Source organism: Heloderma suspectum, chromosome 2 (genome assembly GCF_057233095.1).
Source record: "Heloderma suspectum isolate Gila_16-S chromosome 2, 16-S_ref, whole genome shotgun sequence".
In the NCBI taxonomy this organism is placed as follows: Eukaryota; Metazoa; Chordata; class Lepidosauria; order Squamata; family Helodermatidae; genus Heloderma; species Heloderma suspectum.
Window position 1 is genome coordinate 194,812,196 of NC_139459.1, and position 23,283 is coordinate 194,835,478.

The 23,283-nt window shown below is 42.4% G+C and overlaps 1 protein-coding gene across 3 annotated transcripts in view; it reads left to right on the top strand.

Moving 5' to 3' along the window:
• The window catches only part of DIP2B (DIP2 acetate--CoA ligase B (putative)), a 221,284-nt gene that overhangs the window by 141,425 nt on the left and 56,576 nt on the right, over window positions 1-23,283 (top strand). For 2 of the 3 annotated variants that reach the window (XM_084837177.1, XM_084837178.1), the window contains exons 3-5: window positions 5,056-5,184; window positions 8,010-8,135; window positions 20,356-20,568. In XM_084837177.1, coding sequence (XP_084693303.1) covers window positions 5,056-5,184; window positions 8,010-8,135; window positions 20,356-20,568 — 468 coding nt within the window. The remainder of the gene's footprint in view (window positions 1-5,055; window positions 5,185-8,009; window positions 8,136-20,355; window positions 20,569-23,283) is intronic. The other variant, XM_084837179.1, reaches the window with a different exon arrangement.

Below are 23,283 nucleotides of genomic sequence, written 5' to 3' on the forward strand. Positions count from 1 at the left end.
CAAATGATGCAACAACTTTGGCTGAACCTAAGCACCTCCAGGATGGATTGATTTTAATCAAGGCAGTTTAAATCATGATTTAAAATCACCAAGAGAAAACCCTGATTGTTTAAATCATTGATAGAAATCAGGTTTGCTACTGACAGTTCTTTAGGAAAGGAAAGGTTTCTCCTGTGCAAGCACCGAGTCATTGCTGACCCCTAGAGGGACACCGCTTTCGCTGGCGTTTTCATGGCAGACTATAGCGGGGTGGTTTGCCCTTGCCTTCCCCAGTCGTGACTACCTTTCCCCCAGCAAGCTGGGTACTCATTTTACCCACCTCGGAAGGATGGAAGGCTGAGTCGACCTGAGCCGGCTACCTGGGACCCAGCTTCTGCTGGGATCTAACTCAGGTCGTGGAGAGAGTTTCGGTTGCAATACTGCCACCTACCACTCTGCGCCACACGAGGCTCAACAGTTCTTTACATATTACTTAATGGTGCAATCTGATCACTAAAACATGTTAATTTGCAACTCAGTACAGCACTTTACATCATCGAGGAGGGAATATTCCCATATAGGTCTCTCTTAGTTCCAGAAGGCATGCCAGTTTTTCTGCAGTAAAAGCGTGGCTGAATATAGGAAGCTGTGTTAATACTGTAATATCTTACCTTTTTCTTTCCAGCTCACTCCACTTCTCATTTCCACTGCCTCTGACTGTCCTTACCTATATTGTCTCTACGTGCTAACTGACTCCTCTGTCTAGCTTGGCCCAACTCCACCACCACATGAGCAAGATATATTTTTGCTTAGAGATTTTTAAAAATATGGTAAGTAGGATATAAATCTATTCAACAAGAACAACAACAACAATAAGCACAGAAAAACAACCTAGGAAGCTGCCTTACACCTTAGGCAGACCATGGGTCCATCTAATCCAGTACTGTCAACACTAACTGGCAGTGACTCTCCAGGATTTCAGGCAGGATTCTTCCCTAGCTCTATCTGGAGATGCCAAGGACTGAACCTGGGAACTTCTGCATGCAGAACATGTGCTCTTCCACGGAGCCATGGCAAAGTCCAGAACATTAAAAAAGCAAGAGCTGCTAGTTAGGTTGGACAGAGCCATATTTATAAGAGGAAAAATGAATGGCCATGCTTGATTGGTAGATAACTCAATGTGTGTGAGCCATTCATTCATTTTTATGAGACTGTAAGGGAGCAATCCTGTGGCCGCTAGACAGCGGCTAGACAGCCATAAGATACCTGGTTTTCCGGGAACTGACCTTGGAGCTTGCACTCCGAGGTTGGTTCCCTGAGAACCGACCTTCCCTTGCAGGCAGCTTGGAATGGCCCCGTGCTTGAAAGAGGAGCATGGAGTGGCAAAAATGGGGTGTTCCTTGGGGCATTCCGGGGCATGCTGGTACGACACATCCTATGTGTAGTCCAGCAGCCGCTTCCCCTGCTCCGCCTTCCCACGGCTAGACACCTGAAATCAGCTATCGAGTCACAAATGCAGAGCGGCTGAAGCGCGGAGGGGACAATCCCTTCTGCGCTTCTCCTGCCCTGCATTGGATAGGCGGTCGCCTCCAAGTTCGGAGGCAGTTGCGTATCCCGATAGTATTGTGCCCTAAGTGTAGGTTGAGTGTGTTGGTATTTAGATTTAATTTTAACTATGCTATTTTTAAGAGCGAGAGATGTAGTAATTTATTAATTTTTAAAAAAGTTTTACAAATGTAATTTAAATAGAAAAGATCTGATTCAATTTTTTTAAAAATACTGTCTATCTATCTCTGTCTCCATCCTGAGCAGTATAAGTTATGTAGGTTAAGGGCCTCAGCTTTTCTTGTTACTGAAATTGGGTTACTTTGGTGCAGATTAGTTTATTCTTTTAGTGCAGAGTACACACAACCTTGTCTATGGGCAGTTGATGCAGAGAAGCTTAGTTTTTTTTTTTTCTTTTTTTCTTCTCTCCTTCCTAAAGGACCATTTTGAAGATTAGAAACTTTAGAAGCCTTCCAAATGTTTGATTCCCTGTATTAGCTATGGTAAAAGCTTGCTTTCTTCCTGAAGATAGTTTACCTCTCTCTCACAAAATACCAAAACATGTTCACGGGTGTTAACACCCCCCCCCCCGCCCCAACACTCTCACACACACACACACACCTGAATATCCGCTTGGATACATTCCTCTGTTATTTGGATGGGCTAGAAGAAGAGGATGCTATAAGGAAATTGACTTTTGATGGAAGGGAGGCTCATGCAACGATTGCAAGCAAGTTGTGATTTTTATTAATTAATTAATTACAACATTTATATACCACTCCTCATCTAAACAGATTTCAGAGAGGTGAACAATAAAAGATAAAAGCAAACAATAGAAGATAAACACCTTCTGCACACTCATAAAAGTGATGAGTGTGCAAGAGGCAGTGTGTGCACTCGCTGCTGTGTGGCCACAACTAACTATGAGTTAAACAACCCCGTTAGCCGTTATGTGCCAGTTTTTAAACTGTGTTCCTTGAAAGCCTGTATAAAGTTGCTTAATGTGGGGATCAGTAGCGTTTGACAAAGTTCCTTAAAAGACAGCTTGTTCATCACTACTGATCTTCCTCTGTAATGTTTGTAGCCCTGGGAGATTGTTGGGTACTCCTTCTATTCAGTTAGGCAACAATGAAGCCCGGCCGGTACCTTGTGTAAACAGGATGTGCATCCTAGAATATGCCTCAAAATCTATAATGTGTTGTAATTCCTTGGCAGACAGATCAATTTTAAAGGTGTTCCTTAGAAAATACGGATCTAAGCTATTATGTTATCACCTAAACTGGCATTATCATCATTCATACTAATCACTTCCACCCCAGACTCTTGGTGCTCCCAAACTGTAAACATCTTATTTTTCAAAGTGCTTCCTGTCAATCCTTTTAAAATTATTGTACCATATAGATGATTTCCACGTCAGTCAGCTTTGTGTGAAATACTCCATTCCTCTGTTGTTTTGTTTTACGTATGGCCTGTTTCTTAAAAATAGCACATTCTAATTGTTCACTCAAAAAGGTCAGCAACTTTTAAAAGAACTCATTTCCCTTCCCAAATCCAAACAAGGGTATTCCACTCTGTTTTTTGGTAATTTTTTAGTGCTTGAATGCTTTAATTTCTGTGTAAGACTTGCAGGACTTAGGTCAAAGACTATCAGGAATTAGAGTTTAGGTACTCCAAACAGATTCTTATTTGACTCAAACAAGTTTAAAAAAAAAATAAAACAAGGATGAGGGTTATAAGTAACTGGAAGAACAGATGTTCCCTGGGTATATTTTTCTCCCCAGTTCTGTTTTTCCACTGCCCCCATCCTTCTAGGGACATGAATAGCCTGTGCTGACCAATTTAAGGTGCTGGTTTTAGCTTTTAAAGCTGTAAACAGTTTGGGACTAGCTTATTTGAAGGGCCACCTGCACTCATATCAGTCTGCCTGGGCCTTGTGATGGGCTTCTGAGGCCCTGATCTCTGGTCCTTTAACAAGAGCTGTTAGATTGGTTAGTACTGGGGACAGGGCCTTTTCCGTAGTGACCCTGTCATTTCGGAACTCTCTTTTCAGGAAGATACGTATGGGCCCCCCTCTATTGGTCTTAAGGAGAACCCGAAGTACTTTTAAAAAATTCCAGTCAGCTTTTGAATGGTTTTAGGGTTTGTTCTATAGCCACTTTATCGCTGGTGTTTTCTATTTTCTATTTGATTGTTTTGGTGTTTTAATTGCCATTGGTTATCGTAAGCCACCCTATGAGGGTTGGTACCCTAAAGGGTGGGGTATTAAATCTATTAAATAATTACATATGCTGAAATAAATTGAACCTTGCTGCAAAAAATTTTTCAGGGACTGCTTCTATTTGGTTGCTTCTCTGTCCACCACAGTCCTCTACTGCTTGTTTACTTTTTTTTTTTTTTTTACCTTGGCACTCTTTCTGGTCTAAAGAACCAGGAAAGAAGAAGCATATGCAAGCATGTCCATAGTAGAGGCTGTGGAGGAAAAAGGACTGCAGGGTTATCCAATCTGCCCCTCGCAGATTTTTAGGGCTGAGAAATGCAGCTGAGGCAGCTCTGCTGCTCTAGAAGAGGTATAAACTGCCACCTGTCTCCTCGGCCAGGAGCTATGTATATTTTCCCACGGTGGCAGAATGCACCTCTACATACACTTGAGCCATTCTGTCCATTGCTGTTCATGATATCGATACAAACGTAGTGACTTAATGATCAGTTACTTCATATGTAGTGAGTTGGGGTGGGAGTTAGGAGTCCCAAAATGTTGCTTCGATGTGCACACATTCGCTGATCACATGCAGTATGTGCTTTAGCATTAAAAAGTGGGAAATGTTTCATTCATTTAAGTTGGAACATGTGGCCGTATGCATATACATAAAGCCAGCAGCATTGTGAAAATTGTTCTTGAGCTGGACTGCTGTCCTAATAAGTGTTTTAGGATCAGAGCTGCCTTCGGCTTCCTTTTTTGCCTTTGGTTCATCCCGCTTCTAACTCAAGAGTCTTATGGCTCCTACATGTGGTCAAGAGACATGTGCTCCACAGGTATTGTTGATACATAGTCCAGCTAAAATCATGTTCTGGGCTGGATTCTCCTCATTGCCTGCCAGTTGGCTATCCCTGTTCTAGACCATGGCTGAAAACTATTGCACATTTCTTGGTACTGGCAACTAATTTTTAGTTGCCCAGACTGATGCTGGGTTGAATAAATATTTTATATTATTAGGCAGCACTATATAACTTATATAGGGATGCAGGCATCCAGGCTCCAGGGGTTTTTCTCTCTCTCCCTCCCCCTAATTTTCAAAGCATCTTTTGTGGACATTCATGCAGTCTGTTCTTAAAAACCTCAGTACAGGAAATCCCACAACATGATGCACTTGTGCAAGATTTTGCTTGAAGAATTTAACTGGCCATCAGTTTCTAATTTTCATGCAAAGGCCTCAACTTGTTACTGTGCAATTAGATGATCGTTAATGCCAATAGAGATTGTTAACACTGGCCATTTTCCTTGACTTTTGTCTTTTAACGTTATTCCTACAGGGGTTGATCTAGGCGTGCAAAAGGAACCTCGAAACCAGACACCTGCTCCATCTGCAGCTCCAGCACCATCTTCATCTAAGTATCACCGGGCTCGCTCTGGGGGAGCCAGAGATGAACGCTATCGGTCTGGTAAGGATGCTACAAATTCATCTGAGAAATAAAATTAATTCCCCCCCCTGATTTGGAAAAGGCTGTGGTCTACATCCTCCTTCATAGTTTATTACAGGTATCTAGGACAGACATACTCTAAAAGGGTTTGTGCTAAATACACCTTACCTCCGTGGTCCTACATGTGCTGCAGGACTAATGCTAGGGGATTTCCTTTGTTTGAAGATATGTAATAAAGTTCAGAATTGGCCAGGTTAACCATGTATGCCTGTAGTAGAGATTAAAACAGAGCCAACAATATCCTGATCCAAAGTCCATTGTTGTTTCTTCTTGAATCCAGTATGTCATGGTGAGGAGATGCCTGTTGCTACTAGTTCTCCTCTGCGGTTATTGCCTCATGGCTCTCATTGCATCCTCTGGCATATTTTGAAAGCATTTTCAGTACAGTATAGCAGAGTGCTGTATGCATGCTTTACCACAGCACTTCTAGTGTTTAAAGTTTTTTTTTTAGTAACAACCATGTGCTAGGCACCTCTGGCCTCTCTCAGTCCTGGGACTGCTACAAGGAACAAGATGTTGGCTGATCTAAGAAGTACCCAGAATTTGCTTGGGAAGACTTGGGTAGGTTCTGTTCATGTTCAGGATCTGACTGGTGAACATATTTGAAGCTGGGGGGAAAAGGTTCTTAGCTTTACTATTGTGTGACTGTGTTCTGTGCTCGCAGGCAGCTTTCACTGATGTACTTGCTCCCTCCCACTGGCACATAGTCAACATTGGTCACTGTTATATGAACTTGTAACTCTCATTTTTTAAAACTTTGTTCAGTTTGAAGTGGGAGATGTCAAATCACCAGCCAGTCTGAACCACAGGAAAATTCATTTTCAAACTCGGGTGTACTCAGGCCCTCAGCATATAAGTGTTTTTCCATTTTTCTCAGTAAGATGGTCTTTTGCCTCTGTATTTCCCTCTTATTGTGCTTTAGAAAAAAAAATCTTGAAATGTATGAATCATGTCGACTGTTTCATTTGTAGCACTGAACTATTGTCCTTCTCCAGATGAGCCATGTTCAGTAGGTGGCACTTGCAGCATGAACTATGTTATTTTTGCCTGACCTCCTGCAGGCTAATTCCCCGGTCCCTGTCACCTTGCTGAAATGTGCCTTCCAGAGCACAGTGTTCAAATGTGTGCAGGCTGCTGCTGAACTCACAAAGCTGTTCTAGGCCTTTGATACCCAAAGGATATGCTATGTTCAAGTCAGTCAAATCTTCCCTCAGTAGAATTTTTCTAACAGATCCTGGGGAGGATATCTGCCAGACATCGATACAGATTTTTGTTTTTTAAAGAGATGGATGCAGGGTGGTGATCAGTACAGGAGATGACTTGAGGTCTATGGGTTATATGACTCATCAGCTATGACTGTTATTTTAGCTTTGTGCAAATGACTGAACTTTTTTCTCCTGCTCTTTGAGCAGCAAAATTGCCATGTCTTTGGGTGGGGTTCTAAGGCTCTAAACTGTTTATTTGATATTTTGAGACAGGTAACAAAAAGGGACTTCACATCTGTACTGGCATATCTCCTGTTTGGGTGTGGGATTTAAGTTTGGGATAGCGACTGGATAAAAGGGCACAGACCAGTTGTTGAACCATACTCTGGAGCCTCTTACATCTCTGAATGCTGATATAGTAGGATGTGTAGACCAGGGGTGAGCAGGAAGTAGATCTCCAGATGTTTCGGACTTCGACTCCTAGCATTCCTGACCATTGCAATACTTTAGATGGTAGCCAGTGCGAGTCCTACTTAGACAGAAATTAATGGGACTTAGATTAGACTAACATTGGATACAACACCCCCCATCCACCCCTTTAGTGCTATTTACAGATCTAAAGTAACTTTGTTATGTTCGGAACATAAAATGTATTATGCATAACTTTGTTTGCTCATAAAATCATCATTAAAATTTAAAACATTTGAAAGAAAACAGCAAATTTCTTATCTGAATAAACTGTAATTTTAAATTTAATAGCTTCTCTGTGATAGTGTGTGTGTGTGTGTGTGTGTGTGAGAGAGAGAGAGAGAGAGAGACGGACAGATGTCCTCAGGATATTCACCTGAAAAAAGTTAATTCCAGCTTTGAAAATGCTGTATTTGATTGGTATTTTTCTATTCATTAAATTATTAAAGGGTTGTATCCAGAGTGCTCCCTCTGTGAACAGAAGAGTTCCTTCCATTCGTTGAAGAGACTGAGATCCAACAGAGGCTTTCACTGGAGGGATAGGGTAGAGGTGATTTTTGCCAATACCCCCTGCAGCCCCTAGTGCCACCCCTATCTTGTTCCAGAGGCTCACCTAACTCTCTGGAGCAGCTCTTCTGGGGGTGCGGGGGCTGAAGGAGGAATCAGCAAAAATCCCCCCCCCCCCGAGGAACTCTGGATTCAACCCAATAAATTTATGGAACAATGCATTTTAGAAAGCTTCTGTGAGAAAAGTAGTAGCAGGGGAAAAAACTCTGTTCTAGAAAAAGTTTCACCCCACTGCATTGGTTGAGGATCCTCCCATTTTACATGAAAACAGCCTTGCTTTCAGAGCCGCAGCCTAAAGGCTAATAAGGCTGATGCTCCACACTTATGAAGGACGTGTTTGAAAAAAGCAGATCAGAGCAAGCTGAGGTGTGTGGGTGGTACCGTTTTCATTAGTTTTGTGACATTTGCAAGTATGACCAGCTTTGCTAAGTGGCTCCATGGCAGCATTTGTTACACAGCTACAGAAGGATAACTCGGTTCAGGACATGTAGTTAGGGCCTCATCTCCTACCTGATGTACTTACTGATTTCCCCTCCCTTTTGCCAGATATCCACACGGAGGCGGTGCAAGCAGCACTGGCAAAACACAAGGAACAGAAGATGGCCCTTCCCATGCCAACAAAAAGACGGTCCACATTTGTACAGTCTCCAGCTGATGCCTGCACACCTCCAGGTTAGAGCTCAATCAGCATCTGCTTGACTTTCTTACTGAGAACATGAATGTGCAACATTTTAACTGGCTGCTTTATCACACTTGCTCCACAGTTAGGGAATTCCAACTCTACTGAAAATTGTATTTTCCCAGACTTATTGCTAGCCTTTGCTTTAGAAAGAGGTGAAAGCTGTTTACTTTTCATGAATCTCTGAAATGAAACATGCTTTGTGTATGCTTTGCTATTCATCTTGATCCATAATTTTCCTCCAGAGGAGTTGAAATTTGCACACTGGTGCTGAGAATTCAAACATTTGTGACTTACAGTTATCAATTCAAGGGCTGGGCTTATTTTGAATGTTGGGGCTGAGCCCTACTACTTCTGAAGGAATAGTAAAGAAGGGAGTCCCCTTGAGTGTGTGCAGAGTTGATTTTTCCCATTGCTGTCCTCATCCGTATATATTGGATTCATTTGCAGGGCTTTCATGTTGCAGAACTGGGATTCCAGGCACGCTTATACGTGGACATCCATCTTTTAGAAACTTAACCATAGCTACAGTGGTTGGCATGACATGATTATATGGAGATTTCCATTCATAGAGAGGGTGGCCTGTGGTGTTCCCAATATGCCGAGATCTCTAGCAAACAAAGCCAGTCGGACAGCTCTGCTGCAGATCCTGGTGGTTTTGCTATCAAATATTAATGCGCACATGCTTCTCTTTCTCAGGCTGCAGCATGGGTGAAGTGAAGGACTGTGTAAAAACAGCTCAACAGACCTGGTGTGCTTGTGCTCATGCTTACTGTACTATAACTTGTGGGTAATTAGGCTCTTCCCATTCAAGTAAAGAAAAAACAACTCTGTTTCATTTCCTACCAGTGTAATGACGAGCTTGGATTGACATCAGGAAGAAGCTGTCCTGCTTCTTTAGCATGCCTATCGCTTTATAGAAAACTAGATTACCGAATGTGAAAACCACCACTAAGTGAAGTAATAAAATGACAAAGACATGTCAGACCTGGCTCCTGTGCAGCTGAGGGTCGAATGAGGCAAAGGCAGAGGGGGAACAGTGTGAAGGCAGTCTGTAGCTGAAGAAAGTACTTGTCTTTCCTAGTTGTGCAGACCAGCAAGCAAATTTGATGTGACAACCATTATAGTGGTCGAGGAGTATTGCTTGATCCCTTCTGATCTGTTGGTGCAAGGTGGCTTCCTTGGCTGATGTGTTGGGTTTGTGTGCAGTTCCTTCTTTTGGCCAAGCTGGGTGGTGGCACGCAGGCTGAAACCTTCACTGCCTGATACTTCTCAGGCATCAGTTCTAGAGCCACTGTGGGCTTGTCAGTTGTTTTTGAACACACTGTTGTGACCAATGAGCTGGCAGATTTGCAAAGGCAAAGATGGCATTCAGTTGCCCCTTTTCCAGTGGAAATCAGAGAAAGCTGCACACTTCCATGGGCCCCCATAATATATTTGAAAACACACCATATACTGTATAGTCAACGGAGGCTCTTCACAGTAGCATGGGAACACCGGAAGCTGCCTTATACTGAGTCAGACCACTGGCCCACCTAGCCCAGTACTGTCGACACTGACTGGCAGCAGCTCTCCAGGGTTTCAGGCAGGATTCTTTCCTTGCCCTACCTGGAGAAGCTGGGGATCAAACCTCTGTGTCCCAAGCGTGTGCTCTATCACACTGAACTATGGCCCTCTAGTGGTCAGTGCTCATCTTCTTTCAGGCTTACATAGGAATACGTAGTGTATTCAGCATAATAATCCTCATTAAAGTGCAGGGATTTGGGGGCCCACATTTCTGTCAGTCTTCTGGGCATTTGGTTAGCAGGAATTCAGGGTTCATGGTGCTGATCAGCCGTTAACTGTGTAAGTGGTGACAGCCAGCAGCCCCGTGAGAGAAGAGGCTTTGATCATCTTGACAGTGCTAGTCAGCTAGCCAGAGCAGAATAGCTGAATAATGGTGATCAAAATTGCTTATCGCATGAACTAATTTTTTGTAAGTAAAGAATCATTTGGGCAATGGAGCTTCTGCTGCATAAAAAAGAATTCATGTACAAGTTACTTGTACTTTTAATTTTTCTCTTAGTATCATTATTTTGGGTAGATTTTGATTGTTGGTAGTCTTTGAGGGAACCCACTGTTTGCTTCCCCCCCTTGTGAGAACTGACCATTAGCTCCTACTTTCTGGCCTTTAATCAGTTGCCAGTTCATAAGAGGACCTTTCGACTTAGGTGTGCTAAGTTTGCTCAGGAGTCTTTGGAGCTTTGTCAAAAGTCTTTTGAACGTCCAAGTAAAAATGTCTTTTGGATCACCCCTATATATATGCTTGTCAACACTCTCAAATAATTCTAAAAGGTTAGGTAGACAGGGCTTACCTTTGCAAAAGCCCTGTTGATTCTTCTTCAGCAAAACCTCCCCTATATGCTTGATAGTTTTATCTTTAATAATCCTTTCCACCAATTTACCTGGAACAGACATTAAGCTAACTGTCCTGTAATTTTCTGGTTCCTCTCTAGATCCCTTCTTAAAAATTGGTGTAACATTAGCCACTTTCCAATCCTCTGGTACAGAGGCCAATTTTACAGAGGCCAATTAGGGACCTGTTACATATTTTCTTAGAACATCTGCAGTTTCACTTTTGAGTTATTTAAGAACCCTTGAATGGCTACAGTTTTGGATGGAATCTTGATTCAATGATTTGCTTCTTCACAGTTTGTCAGTAAAGTCTAGATCTAGAAATTAATCACTTGTCATCACTATTTGCCTCAGTTCATCAACTCCCATCCTGAAAATATCAGCTCAGACATGGGTATCCGCCCTACATCTTCTGTAGTGAAGACATATGCAAATAATTCACTTCTCGGAAATCTCTTTATCCTCCTTTAACTCCCTTGTCATCCAACGATCCATTCTGCCTCTCATGCCAGTTTTTTGTTTCTGATGTTTAATTTCCTTGACACTGCTCGTTAACTATGCTGGTGACCTCTTAGACTTGGTGCGACCTTTCCTGTCTTGTGATATACATTCTAGCTGAGCTTCTGTTATTGTGGTTTGAGTAACCCCCAAGTATTCTGGAGAGTTTTGACCCTATTGACTTTCCCTTTCAACTTCCTTTTTACGAATGTCCTCATTTTTGAGAAGGTGACTCTTCGAAGTCAGATGTGACTGTGTTGAACTTCCTTGGCAATTTTCCAGTTAAATGTAAATTAAGTTTTATAGCATTCCTGTTACTGTTTCCAGTCAGTTCAACAACACTTACATGCTGCACTTGGTCCTGAGCACTATTTAGGATAGCTTCCTTGACACATCTCGTTAACTATGCTGGTGACCTCTTAGACTTGGTGCTACCTTTCCTGTCTTGTGATATACATTCTAGCTGAGCTTCTGTTATTGTGGTTTGAGTAACCCCCAAGTATTCTGGACAGTTTTGACCCTATTGACTTTTCCTTTCAACTTCCTTTTTACGAATGTCTTCATTTTTGAGAAGTTGACTCTTCGAAGTCAAATGTGACTGTGTTGGACTTCCTTGGCAATTTTCCAGTTAAATGTAAATTAAATTTTATAGCATTACTGTTACTGTTTCCAGTTGGTTCAACAACACTTACATGCTGCACTTGGTCCTAGGCGCTATTTAAGATTAAGTCCAGAGCTGCCTCCTTTCTGAACGATTCCATGACCAACTGTTCTAGGGCACAGTCATTAAGGATAACTAGAAATATTATCTCTGTAGTGATTGAAACATTTATTTATCCAGGCTGTGTGAGGGTAATTAAAAACACCCGTTACCGCAACCCTTTCTCTTTTGGATGCCTCCCTGATTCCATATTCAGTCTCAAGATCACCTTGAGCATTTTGGTCAGGGGAATGATAGCAAGTCCCCAGGACTAAATTATTTTGGGGGCTTGGTTTTGACACCCACAGTGATTCTGTGAAGTCTGCCCCTTTTGAGTGTTCTAGTTTGTTTGGTGTCAAACAAACTAGAACACTCAAAAGGGGCAGACTTCACAGACACCATGCCCGCTTTGACGTACAGAACAACAACGCCCTTCCCTGTCCTTCCTACAGAGTTTGTGGCCAGATATAACCATATCCCACTGGTTCTCTTCATTCTACCAGGTTATACTTTTTCCCAATCTACCTATATTCTTCTTTAAAACAAAGCAGTCCAATTCCTCATCTTCACTTGGAAGTTTCTAGCGTTAGCATAGAAATATCTGTATACAGTGTCCCTCTAAACGTTTCTGAAATCAGCATTTTCCACTGTGGCCCTTGTGCTTCTGTGACTCACTGTTATGTCTTACTTTATGCTCATGGTCTATTTCTACCCTGCCCACATTTGGGCAAACACATTTAAATTGTTGTTGTTGTTGTTCAGTTGTTAAGTCATGTCCGACTCTTCGTGACCCCATGCTGCAGGGTACTTTATGGTACACCCAGGCAGATACATGTGCATAAAGTATGGAACTGCCATAAGGTCACAGAACAGTTGGTCTCTTTGTGCTACTTAGTGGTCTGGACTCTTGCTTATAATGTTATATGTTCCTCTTCCCTGTAAATTCAGATTGAGCAAGTCTCCTATTTTAGTCCTGAGGAAGTAGTATCTTCCATTAAACCTATCATGTACTCTGGGTTATGGTTAGTATGCCTGTACACATTCAGTGTCTTTAAAAACCACTGTAAGCCCTACTGGGAGTGGTTAATTAACCTTAATGCTGTCTCTTTCTTTGGCTCAAACGCAGAAGACTATGCACATGGGGGGATGCTTACAGCATTTAGCACGGTTTGAGGGCTCCCCAGTTTCTCGTGTGTGACCTAATTGTGTAGACATTCAGATTCTTTCAGAGGGCTTGAATTACTGCCATCTCATTTCTCTGTGTGAGCCTGAATTCATTCCCTAATGTCAAGAGGTTATATTACTTCAGCGTCTCTATTTGTAGGGGACCTTTGTGTGCTTCGAGATTACTCAGTCATATGGACTAGCATATCAGTGAACAGCCACATGCACAACAAGGATTCAAATCCAGAGGCTATTTCCCTTTCTTTATCTCTTCCCAACTCCACCCCCAAAATATGTATATGTTAGCGAAGACTTCATTGTGCTTTAGAATAAAGTAGGCTGCTGTACATGCATTAGAAAGTGAGGACAGTGGTAACTCTTAGTCCAACTTGACATAAGTAACTTTGGCACCAAAGATAGTTAAGTTCATGTCTTGTCCAAGTAGGTTAAAATTATTACCATAGAATGCCCATAGCTATGGATTTTAGACATTCTCTCGGTTCAGATGTAAACGTAAAACCATGGCTTCTCGTTTGTTCCACTGTGAAAATGGGCTGCAGGAGGCCTCAAGCTTGTGCGTGCTTTCTTCTTTCCCACCCATGGGGAAGAGGAGAACCTTTTGATATTTAACTAACCACTGTTGCCTATGATGTCTGAACTTGCAGAACTCAGGTTTATTTATACTGTGGTTAGTAAGAACAAGCCAGGATCGAAACATGGCTTCAGATTTTCACTAGCCATTATTCAAACAAACCACCGTTCTTGCTGTTCATATGTTACTGTGAACTGTGGTTGGTTTAAAATAAAAGCTCCACTTCTACGTGGGTGTGAAAAAAGAAGAAAGAGGAGCAGGGAGCATACAACCTTGAGACTTGCTACAGCTTGTTCCCTTTGGAGGAAATCATGGTTTTCCAAATGTCAGATCCAAGTCACTGAGAAAAATTTTTCTTGTAGCCCTAACTGGGTGGATGATTCCTGTAGGCCAAGGCTAAACACATGAATGTTCATATGGCAGTTCAGGGGTAGAGGTTTCTCTTCTGGAGAATCTTAAAAGACTGAAGCGGCTGACCTGTAAAATTGTACTTCCACCAGTAATTTGGTGCTCACAGGCATTACTTTGCTCTTCTTTACCAGAACTAATTGCTTTTAATTGAGTTTGTTTTCTTCAGACATCTGATATAGAAAACGTTGCATTTTTTTTTTTACTCCCTTTCCCCCATTGCCAGTCTCTTAGAGTGGGCCAGAGTGGTGCAGGATTGAACTGGGCACAGGCACAGCAGGAGTGTGTCCCAACACTGCAGACATGACTGAAACTATATCGTGAGCCAGAGGGCTGCACCTAATTTTCATATTTTAGTTTCACCTTCACATAATTGACTCATCCATTTATTGCGAATGTACAGTTGGTGAACCTTCTGTTTTGCAATATTTTTCAGAAACTCACATACGAATTTCACAGTCTCACAACATTTGAATTAGTCCTTGAAAATATTTAAAATAATAAGAGTCTAAAAACACACACACAAAACAGATTTGGGTTTCATTTTACTTGCCACATGTTATACAGTAAGCTTTATACTTTTGCCCTACACTTACTTCAATTATAGAGTCCTTGTGACAATGCCTTAGCAACATGGAAGCTGCTATAGGGTGTTGCTAGAGCACCACAGGGATGTGAATACTTCAGTGTCTCCCATACTGCTAAGGTAATGTTGAAAGGGCCTATGAGAGCTAACAGCTGGTATTTTAACCAGGAGTACAAAAAGTACGGCCTTTGGGCAGGTCCCCATGCCCAGTCTGGCAGCCTCCAGACTCCCAGCATATGTTGCCATGGAAAAAGGGAGGGGGTAGGAAAAACTGCTCTAGGAACAGGCTCAATGTTTCCTGCCATAGAGCAGGAACTTTATTCCTAAAGCATCCCAGGAAGCAGTGGCTGAAGGTTCCTGACTACCTTCTGGGATGTTCTAGGAATAAGATTTCCTCTCTGTGGCAGAAACCATCGAGCCTGTTCTGACAACATTCTTCCTTATTATTTTGTAATTGCATTGGGGTGGCGGGGGAGGGGTTTCAGTATCTTGATGTTGTTGCTCCAACACCGAGATCTGTTGCTGTGGAGGTGAGTGTGAATCTGGGATTCCCAAGAGTCTAAAGGAATTTTGTGGGATTATTTTGGAGGGATTAGAAGCTTTCATAAAATGTCCTGTAGCTTTAGCCTGCATTTCTAAAGCTTACAGAGAGGACTGTGGGATAGGGCACAGGCTCTGAGCAGGAGGCTGGCCGTGCAAGGTGCAGTCAGCGTAGAGTGAGCGTGTGGTGGTATCTGGAGAGAAAGATCATCTGCCTTTGTCAGGGATGTTCCTTGTGTGCCTATCTGGGAGTACGAGCAGCTGCCACTCGAAGGTAAGTTTAGCCATGGGCTGTATGCTACTCATCCTATGTTTTAAAACATCGGCAAGCTGATTAAACAAGGTATGCTATTTAAAACAATTTGTAAGATTTTGTAAAGAGATATTCATAACAGGGAGTTTTAAAACCCTGGTACTGAATCACACAGTCCATGCAAGTTATAGGAAAGTCTAGCACTTGGACATTTATAAATGATCTTAGTGATCAAGTCAGTAGGTGTGGATACTTTGCTTATTTAGTTGTCATATAGCAATAGGCCTCCAGTAATGTAGACTTCTCACTCCATATTTTCCATACAGCACTAGGACTGCTGGGCAGATATGCAGTGATCCCCATCCAGCAATTTGAGTGCTTTGGAGCCTATTAAAAACCAGATTTAACACAGGATGCTTTTAGTGAGTCAAGTGTTTTTCTAACAGTTTATCAATTTGGTCTTGCCTAGCTTTACAGCAGTGTTTTATTTTAGGGAGCTGTACTTTTATGTCCAGCAATACATTAACTTTGCCAGCCTGTGTTCCCTCTACAGCACTGCCTGTTTCTAGTTTTAATTATTTATATGGCCTCTTTTTTTAGTAGCTGGGTTATATAATCCTGCAAAAGATGCATATGGAATTAACTTTGTGAAGGCTTTTGCCAGCCTTGAAGCTTAAAATCTATCACTTTGCTTTTGCACAGTGGATATGTTAAGTATTTACTTTTAATGTCTGAATTAATTGTGATGTTCCATTTAAACACCAGTCCCCCCCCCCCTTTTTTTTTTTTTTTTACCGTGAGTGCTGGCTTGGACAAATCCATTGAGTCACATGACTGGAAAATATCTATTGGTTGCCTGTCAAGATATGAAATGAGAGCACAAAGCATTTTTATTTGTGCCCCAGTAGCAGCTTGATTTCATGCTTAGAGGCTGTATTTGAGCATGCTAGAAGATCAATGCATTCCCCATGATCAGGTTAAATTTCAATAAATCTTCTACATGCATTTTTATATGGTAGAGAGCAAGGGTGGGGGCTACTGTTCTTGTTGCCCCAGTTGTTCCTGCCACATCAGCTTGGAGTTTTGCTGCCAGACTGGGTCTAATTTGAGGTAGGGCTCAGTAAGGCGGAGTCTCAACATCTGTTTTTAGTATCAGGACTCAGGCCCAAGACATTTGATATGTCCTGATTTATCACCTGAAGGAGCGTGTCTTCTCAGTGAGAAGTAGTGACTTAGACCTTGGAGACCTGGATTCAAATGCTGATTCAGCCATGATGCTCACTGAATGTTAGACCAGTCATTGTGTCTCAGTCTGACTTGCTCCACAGTAGTATTCTAAGGCTAAAATGGGCTAGCCCTTATGTATACTGTCCTGGCCACTGTAGAAGAAGGGCCAGGTTGAACTCTGATTATGATGTACATCCCCAACTTCTGTCCTTCAAATCAACTGAAGCAGCTCTTTTCTTGATGCTTTTACCATCTCAGATAAGATGATAGATGGTGAAGAAGAACTGGGCCTGCTTTATGGTGGCACCCTCTGTGTGGAACTCACTGTTAAATGAGGGTGTCTGACCAGCTTAGTAGTGACAGTGGAGGACAGCAAAATCCATTTTAGGAAGACATCTGTGTCAACAGGCTGGTTAGCTGAAATTGAAACCAGGGTCTCAAATGCAGATCACATAACACACAATTCTGCTGCTGTGTTTCTCTGTATTTAAAGCTATTTAGAAAGAAGATTGTCTCTGTGCATGTGCACATGCACTTTTCCCTGACTGTATAGAGTAACCACAGCCAGACTTCCTGCATGTGGGACTAGGGAAATTGGTCCCAGATGTGGAAGCATCTGAGCCAGAGAATGTGACTTCTTATTGTACTGGAGCCCCTGTGTCACTGATGGTCTATCTACTTCCACATACCTAAGGTGATGTGTGGGAGTGGTGATATGTGGAAGCAAGCCTCACAAGATCCCCAAAACTACCACAAGAAGATCCCTGGCAACACAGAGCAGCCTGCAAGTGGCCAGCCAAGTTCAAAATTTAGGTCACTGAAGGGAATCATGGCCTTCCTTTCTTGTTATTTATTGGATCTTGGAGTATGCTGGGCTTGGGATGAATGCAGATTGCAGTACCCATCTCACAAGCCCATGCAACAGTGCTACGGACAAAGGGGAGAGAGAACAAGCTCATTCCTACCCTTGCTCCCCAACTCATTGCAGGGGCTAGATGAGGGAACTGTGAGGAGGCCAAGCCTGTGTTTCTACAGCCCTTGTGACACAGTGCTCACTTTCCCAAGGTCCTTGCCTCCTCAGATGAGAAAATAAAATCTTGTTCCTCTCTCTGTCCTACCACTTCCTTCCTTCTCACCCACTGTATGCGTTTTACATGCAGTCTGAGGAGGGCTGCTATCAGGAATTCTTCCTTACTCTATGATGCTAACAGTCTAATCTGGAGAGCTTGAGGAATACTTCCCTCACTTCACAGTAGATAACTTGGAAAATGTGTAAGTTGCATTATACTTCAAACCTCTGTATCACATACACTGTTCTCAAAGACGAGTTGGAGGCACTTCTAGATTTGGGCACATTCCCCCTCCAAGTGTTAAAGCTGCAGGACAAGCCCCCTTCCCATGCACTCTCTGGCTAACTGCAAATAGGAAAAATCTTCATGCAGGGGAATAGGTCTATGTCAAGAGCTGCCCCTGGTTGGCAGACTTAAGGCAAGTACAGCATTGTTTCCCATACCAGCAATACCTGTGAATTAGGCTGTTAGCATCACAGGAAAGGCAGACTCCATTCTTGAAAGCAACCTTCTAAGGCCTGGTCTTAAATCACTGTAAAACATTTATGCTGCAAACCTAAACTAACATAATTGGAAACAATTTGCTTAATTGAAGTATGCAAGAAAGCTGATACTATTGGCACTGGGTGACAGCCAGGAAAGCTGACTCTATTGCATCTTAATATTTTCAGAGTTTTTAGAAACCGGCATTGGTATTCAATTTCAGCACACTCCAGTATCCTTTCAAAGCTGTAGTGGAGGCAGTATGTCAAATGCGTAACCATAAACTCTGCTTTGACACAATCTGTTGCTTCTACAGGTGCAAATCCTGTATTGTTCAGTGGACTGCTTTGTTAGTTGTACTCAGGCGGTTTGTTCTCTTTGACAGGTGACTTTAAGTGGGCTGTGCTTGCTGCAGAGGGTAACATGCAGCTGCCACATAGCAGTATGAAGGTGTTAGTGCTCTCTAGATAAGATTTCAGGTTATCAGTGCTGTGCTCTTGGCTTGTGATGGCAGTTTGTCGCTGTACTTGGATACTTTCTTGGTATCTTGACAAAGCAACTGCTTATGCTATAGAGAATGTTCAACATTTGCTGAATGTGGACATTCACATGAAAATACTAACATCCCATTTACATGTTGGTAGTGAGCAATCACTGGTGTGTCTTGAATTTTCAGATGTGTTCAAAATTCTCTGGGACTGTCAATATTCACGTGAGTATGTTGAGATTTCTGTCAGTGCTGGACATCCCCATACAGGGGCTGTAGCTCAGTGTTAGAGTACATTCTTTTCCATGTAGAAGGTTCCACATTCAATCTCCAGCAGCATCTCCAGTCAAAGGATCAGGTGGCAGGTAATGGGAAAGACCTCCTTCTCTCTGTCTGAGACACTGGAGACTTGCTGCCATTCAGAGCAGACAATACTGGGCTAGATGGATCCATATTCTGACTTCAGTATAAGGCAGCTCCATACGTTCATTCATTGCAATTCTTACTTGATGCGGCTTCTGCTTCTCTGGTTTTTACATTTTTAGAATGGCAAAGTTCATAGTTAAATATCTGTAATTGCACATTCCCTTGCTCCTCGGCTAGGTGCATGGAAACAGTATTGCCCCTTCTGTGCTTAGTACCATGTGCAGTTGGATTTGTGATCTTACAGATGACAGAGATCATAAAGCTTGTTCAAACACTGCCTTCAGCATCACTGAGGCTGACTGGGCTGTTGTGTCCCATCTGTGTCAGGGGGGCATCAGGATTAAATTGAAAGAGCCTGCTACGCACCTTCCATTTTAAAGCCCTCTTTGCCTCCACATGGGGCTGTACAACGTTTCCTGGCTTCCCTTCCTATGAGTCAAGTGACAGGCCTATGTCCATATGGGTCCCAGCTCTCAGTTCTGTGATCTCATCATAGTTCATGGTATGCTAAGACCAATACAGTATCTTCAGACAAATGTTAGCTGAATTAAAATTTGTGTACCTTAGTGTACTTCTTCTCTTGGTGTTATCCAGATTTGACAAGTAGATGAATCGGTATTCCCTGGTCAGTTGTTAAGAGGTCATTGCAAAACAGTAGTGAAGAGCAGTCTGTCATTTCCAGGACACTGAAATATTGTAAGGCAAGTGGTGTGACATCTACATACAGACATATATATGCACACGTGCATGAGTGTACATATGCAAATAGACTCATAAACAGAAAATCCCTTGACATAAGTGACACTGTATGTATAGCTGAAGATCTAGTACAGGTGTTCTTTCTCGTAACATTTAGAGTCCCCCGATATAGCCAGGATTCTGTTCTACTCATGGCTGATTTTCTCTGTATGGAAAAAACAGTGACAAAAGAATTCTTATGCACATGCAGCCTCAGGCATTGTAAATAAGCTTTCTTTCATCTGTGTCTTCCTGAAAATCACTAATTGCAGAACACTGACAGTTTCTCAGAAATTGAACACCTATTCCCAAAACTCTCTTCGGAGACGGGTTGATTCTGATGTTTTCCATTTCAGAACTGCTGGTGGTTGGCGAAAACTGCAGCGAGGTTCCATAGCATGCACAGAGCAGGGTTGTGACCTGCAAGGGGTGGATGGGTGGGCAATTGTCTGTTCTTACCAGCTTGTCCTTTGTATGAAGGAACAAGCTTGGTCCAAGTTGGAGGGCTTGCTACCAGCTTTCCTTCCTCGTTGGCCCATGTTTGAATGCACTCTGCATTGGGTGATACAGAGCCTTTGCCAGTGTTTCCTTGGTTGCAAAGAGAGCATGCTAAGTGCAGTGTGCTTCCCTTTTCTGATCCCACACAGACACGTCTTCTGCGTCCGAAGATGAAGGGTCGCTCAGGCGCCAGGCTGCTCTATCTGCTGCATTGCATCAGAGCTTACAGAATGCTGAGTCATGGATCAACCGATCTATTCAGGGGTCATCCACATCTTCATCAGCATCTTCTACACTATCCCATGGAGAAGGCAAAGGGACCAGTGGGTCACTAGCTGATGTATTTGCCAATACTCGAATAGGTAGGAGCTGTGGGTGTGGACAGCAAAACTAAGCACTTCAAAGTCTTCCTTTTCTGTAAAAGTTTAGAAATCTCCCAGCGTCAAAGGCCTACTTATTTTCAAACTTTGCTCACTATAAGTAGAGGTCCACCAGCGGTGGGCATGACCCAGAAACTTGGAGGCGTCTATAAAGGAAAGAGCCTGTTAGCAGAGATAGAGAGAATCCCAGTGATATAATTGCCATGAAAGATGTGCACAGCAGCCTGGCACTTTTCTTTATGTCCATTGGTGTTGCTTATGCTTGTAGCTGCTATTTAGACAGTGTTCTCACTGCTGAGTGAACAGAAGAGGTAGCCATAGCCTACATGTCCTGTGTTGTGTTGCTGATGTCTGTCCCTTAACCAGCCAGAAGGATTGCCCTGCTTCTAAGTAGCCTGTCCAGCAAAGGCTGTAACAAGCTCTTTCAGCCTTCCAGATAATGGCCTAACTGGCAGGGGATGGGGGAGAGCCAGTTTTTGAAAATCTCCACTGCCTTGTTACCCGGAAGAGATTTTACTCATCATAGGTGACTATGCGACTGGCTACATACAAGTCCAGCCTGTTTCTTTGACCCCCCTGACTAGTGGACCAGGAGTTGCCAGCCCCCCCCCCCCGAGTAAGATTAACAAGGTTTTTTGAAGGCCTGAACCATTTTCTCTGCTCAGTGATACTCATATGTTGGGGAATTTAAAGATCTGGATACCCCAGGCTCAGTTTTTTGGTGCTCTGAGGTGCTCCCTGCTGCTGGTGCTGCTGTATGAAATTCTGTAGGGTTTGTTTGGCTCCATTGTGTGTGTTTTTCTTGTTTAATGTATTCCAAAGGATACTGCTGCATCCCAGGGGGATAGCTGTGTCTCTGTGTGCTCTCTGCTTTGGCTTAATTGGTTTCAGGCAAGCAATATGTAGATGTTTGGTGTCTCTTTAATTGCTTCTTTTTATTTCTTTTAACCTATGTGTTGCTGGTGTCTTTGTCTCTTACTGGGATGCAACTCATTTTCTAAAATGGAAAACTTGGGAGATTTACCTTTTTAAAATTCCATCAGCATAAATAAATCTTTCTTCAAACAAAGAGATTCTCGTTAAAGCAGTTGTAAAATATGCTATCAAATTGGACCTGCCAGCTATTCAGTTGCTGAATAGCTAATGTCAAATTGATGCTATAAAATGCAGCTCTTTCTTGTAAGTAAAACCTTGGGAATATTAAGTACAGTTAAATTAAGAGCAGTATTTCCACTAGTACCATTGCATTTTCAACACAGAGACAGATACTCTGGTCACCATATACAAACATAAGGCCACCTCTCAAATTTTAGGGCATTCCCACATTTTTAAAACATAACCATAAATAGACTCAGCAAAGAAGATCTTAATTTTATTTATCTAAACTTGATGAGCACAGAGCAAGAAGGCAGTTGAGTGGATAGGAGGACTAAAGTCAAGCCCACAATCATCATGTTGTTAACATTTCATACCAAGATTCTCAGATTAGGTGTGATATGGGGCCAGTTCTAAAATCTCTGAATCTTGCATGGGCCTTTTGGGGGGCTTGTTCTTGCACCACTTTAGCACATGGTGGCCATGTGAAGAACCTCTGGTTATGCTGAGTTTCAGCTACATCAAAGTGGTCCTGTGCTTGCAGCCACTATGTGCCAAATTCAGCCTGGATCGGCCAAGACTTAATTCATTTGGTGGCAGTAGCATGTGTACAATGACAGTATCAGAATTTGACATTTGCTGTGGTTTTTCCTGTGACTGCTGCACTTTGAGTGAGAACAGGCTCTCAGACAAAATTGAAGTATGTGCTGTCACCGGTCAGCTGAGCTGGGCTGAAGACATTGAGTCTAGTATATCTTTGAAGATGTACAATAGTGGAAATCCTGTCCTACTGTTCTGAAGGGGGTCTACCTGTTTTGTACATCTTAGTGTCTGTATTGGAAAGGACCTCACTGCCCTTCAATTCCTTACCCAAATTAAAGTACACCTCTACTTTCAGAGGCCATAAAGCACTTCATCATTAAAAAGGCAGGGGACAGCTCAGCCAGATACTTTAGTAAATATTCTATTTTTCTGAATGGTTGCACGTTTAGCCAATGATATTGGTGTGCATAAAACTCACTGAACACATGTGATAACACATGTGAACTTCTGATTTGTGTATCTCAATAATATGTATGTGGGTGTAAGTGAACGTGTATGCTGAGTTTTTTCCACATCAGTCTTGTTAACAGAATGTGCTGCCTGCAGAAATGGAATATTTGATTGCTCACTCTTATATAATCTGTTGTGTTGTGATACTATATGCTCCCTTACTCCTCTGCCCCTGAAATGCTTTTCTAGTAGCCTTAACACTGTTAAAGTTACTTTGCTTAGGAATATAAATTCAATGACATCTCTTTCACATCAGAAAAAAGGTAACTTGTGTGATTAAGGACTACCCAGCAGTTTATTCAGAAAGTGCAATAATATTGCAGTTCAGCAGAGGACAGAGAATGTTGTACACACAGTATCTGATTAAATCCACAGAGAGGCTTTGCAGTTAACTAGAATGGAATTATTTCAGCCAACAGTATCAGTGCCACTATTTCTGCTGTGATATAGAAATGTGTTCAAAATCTGGAGGTTTGCAAAAGGGATGAGGAAGGGGCTCATCTGATAGGTTTTCCCTGCAGTGTAGTGTTGGCTAGGTGGATTATTGTT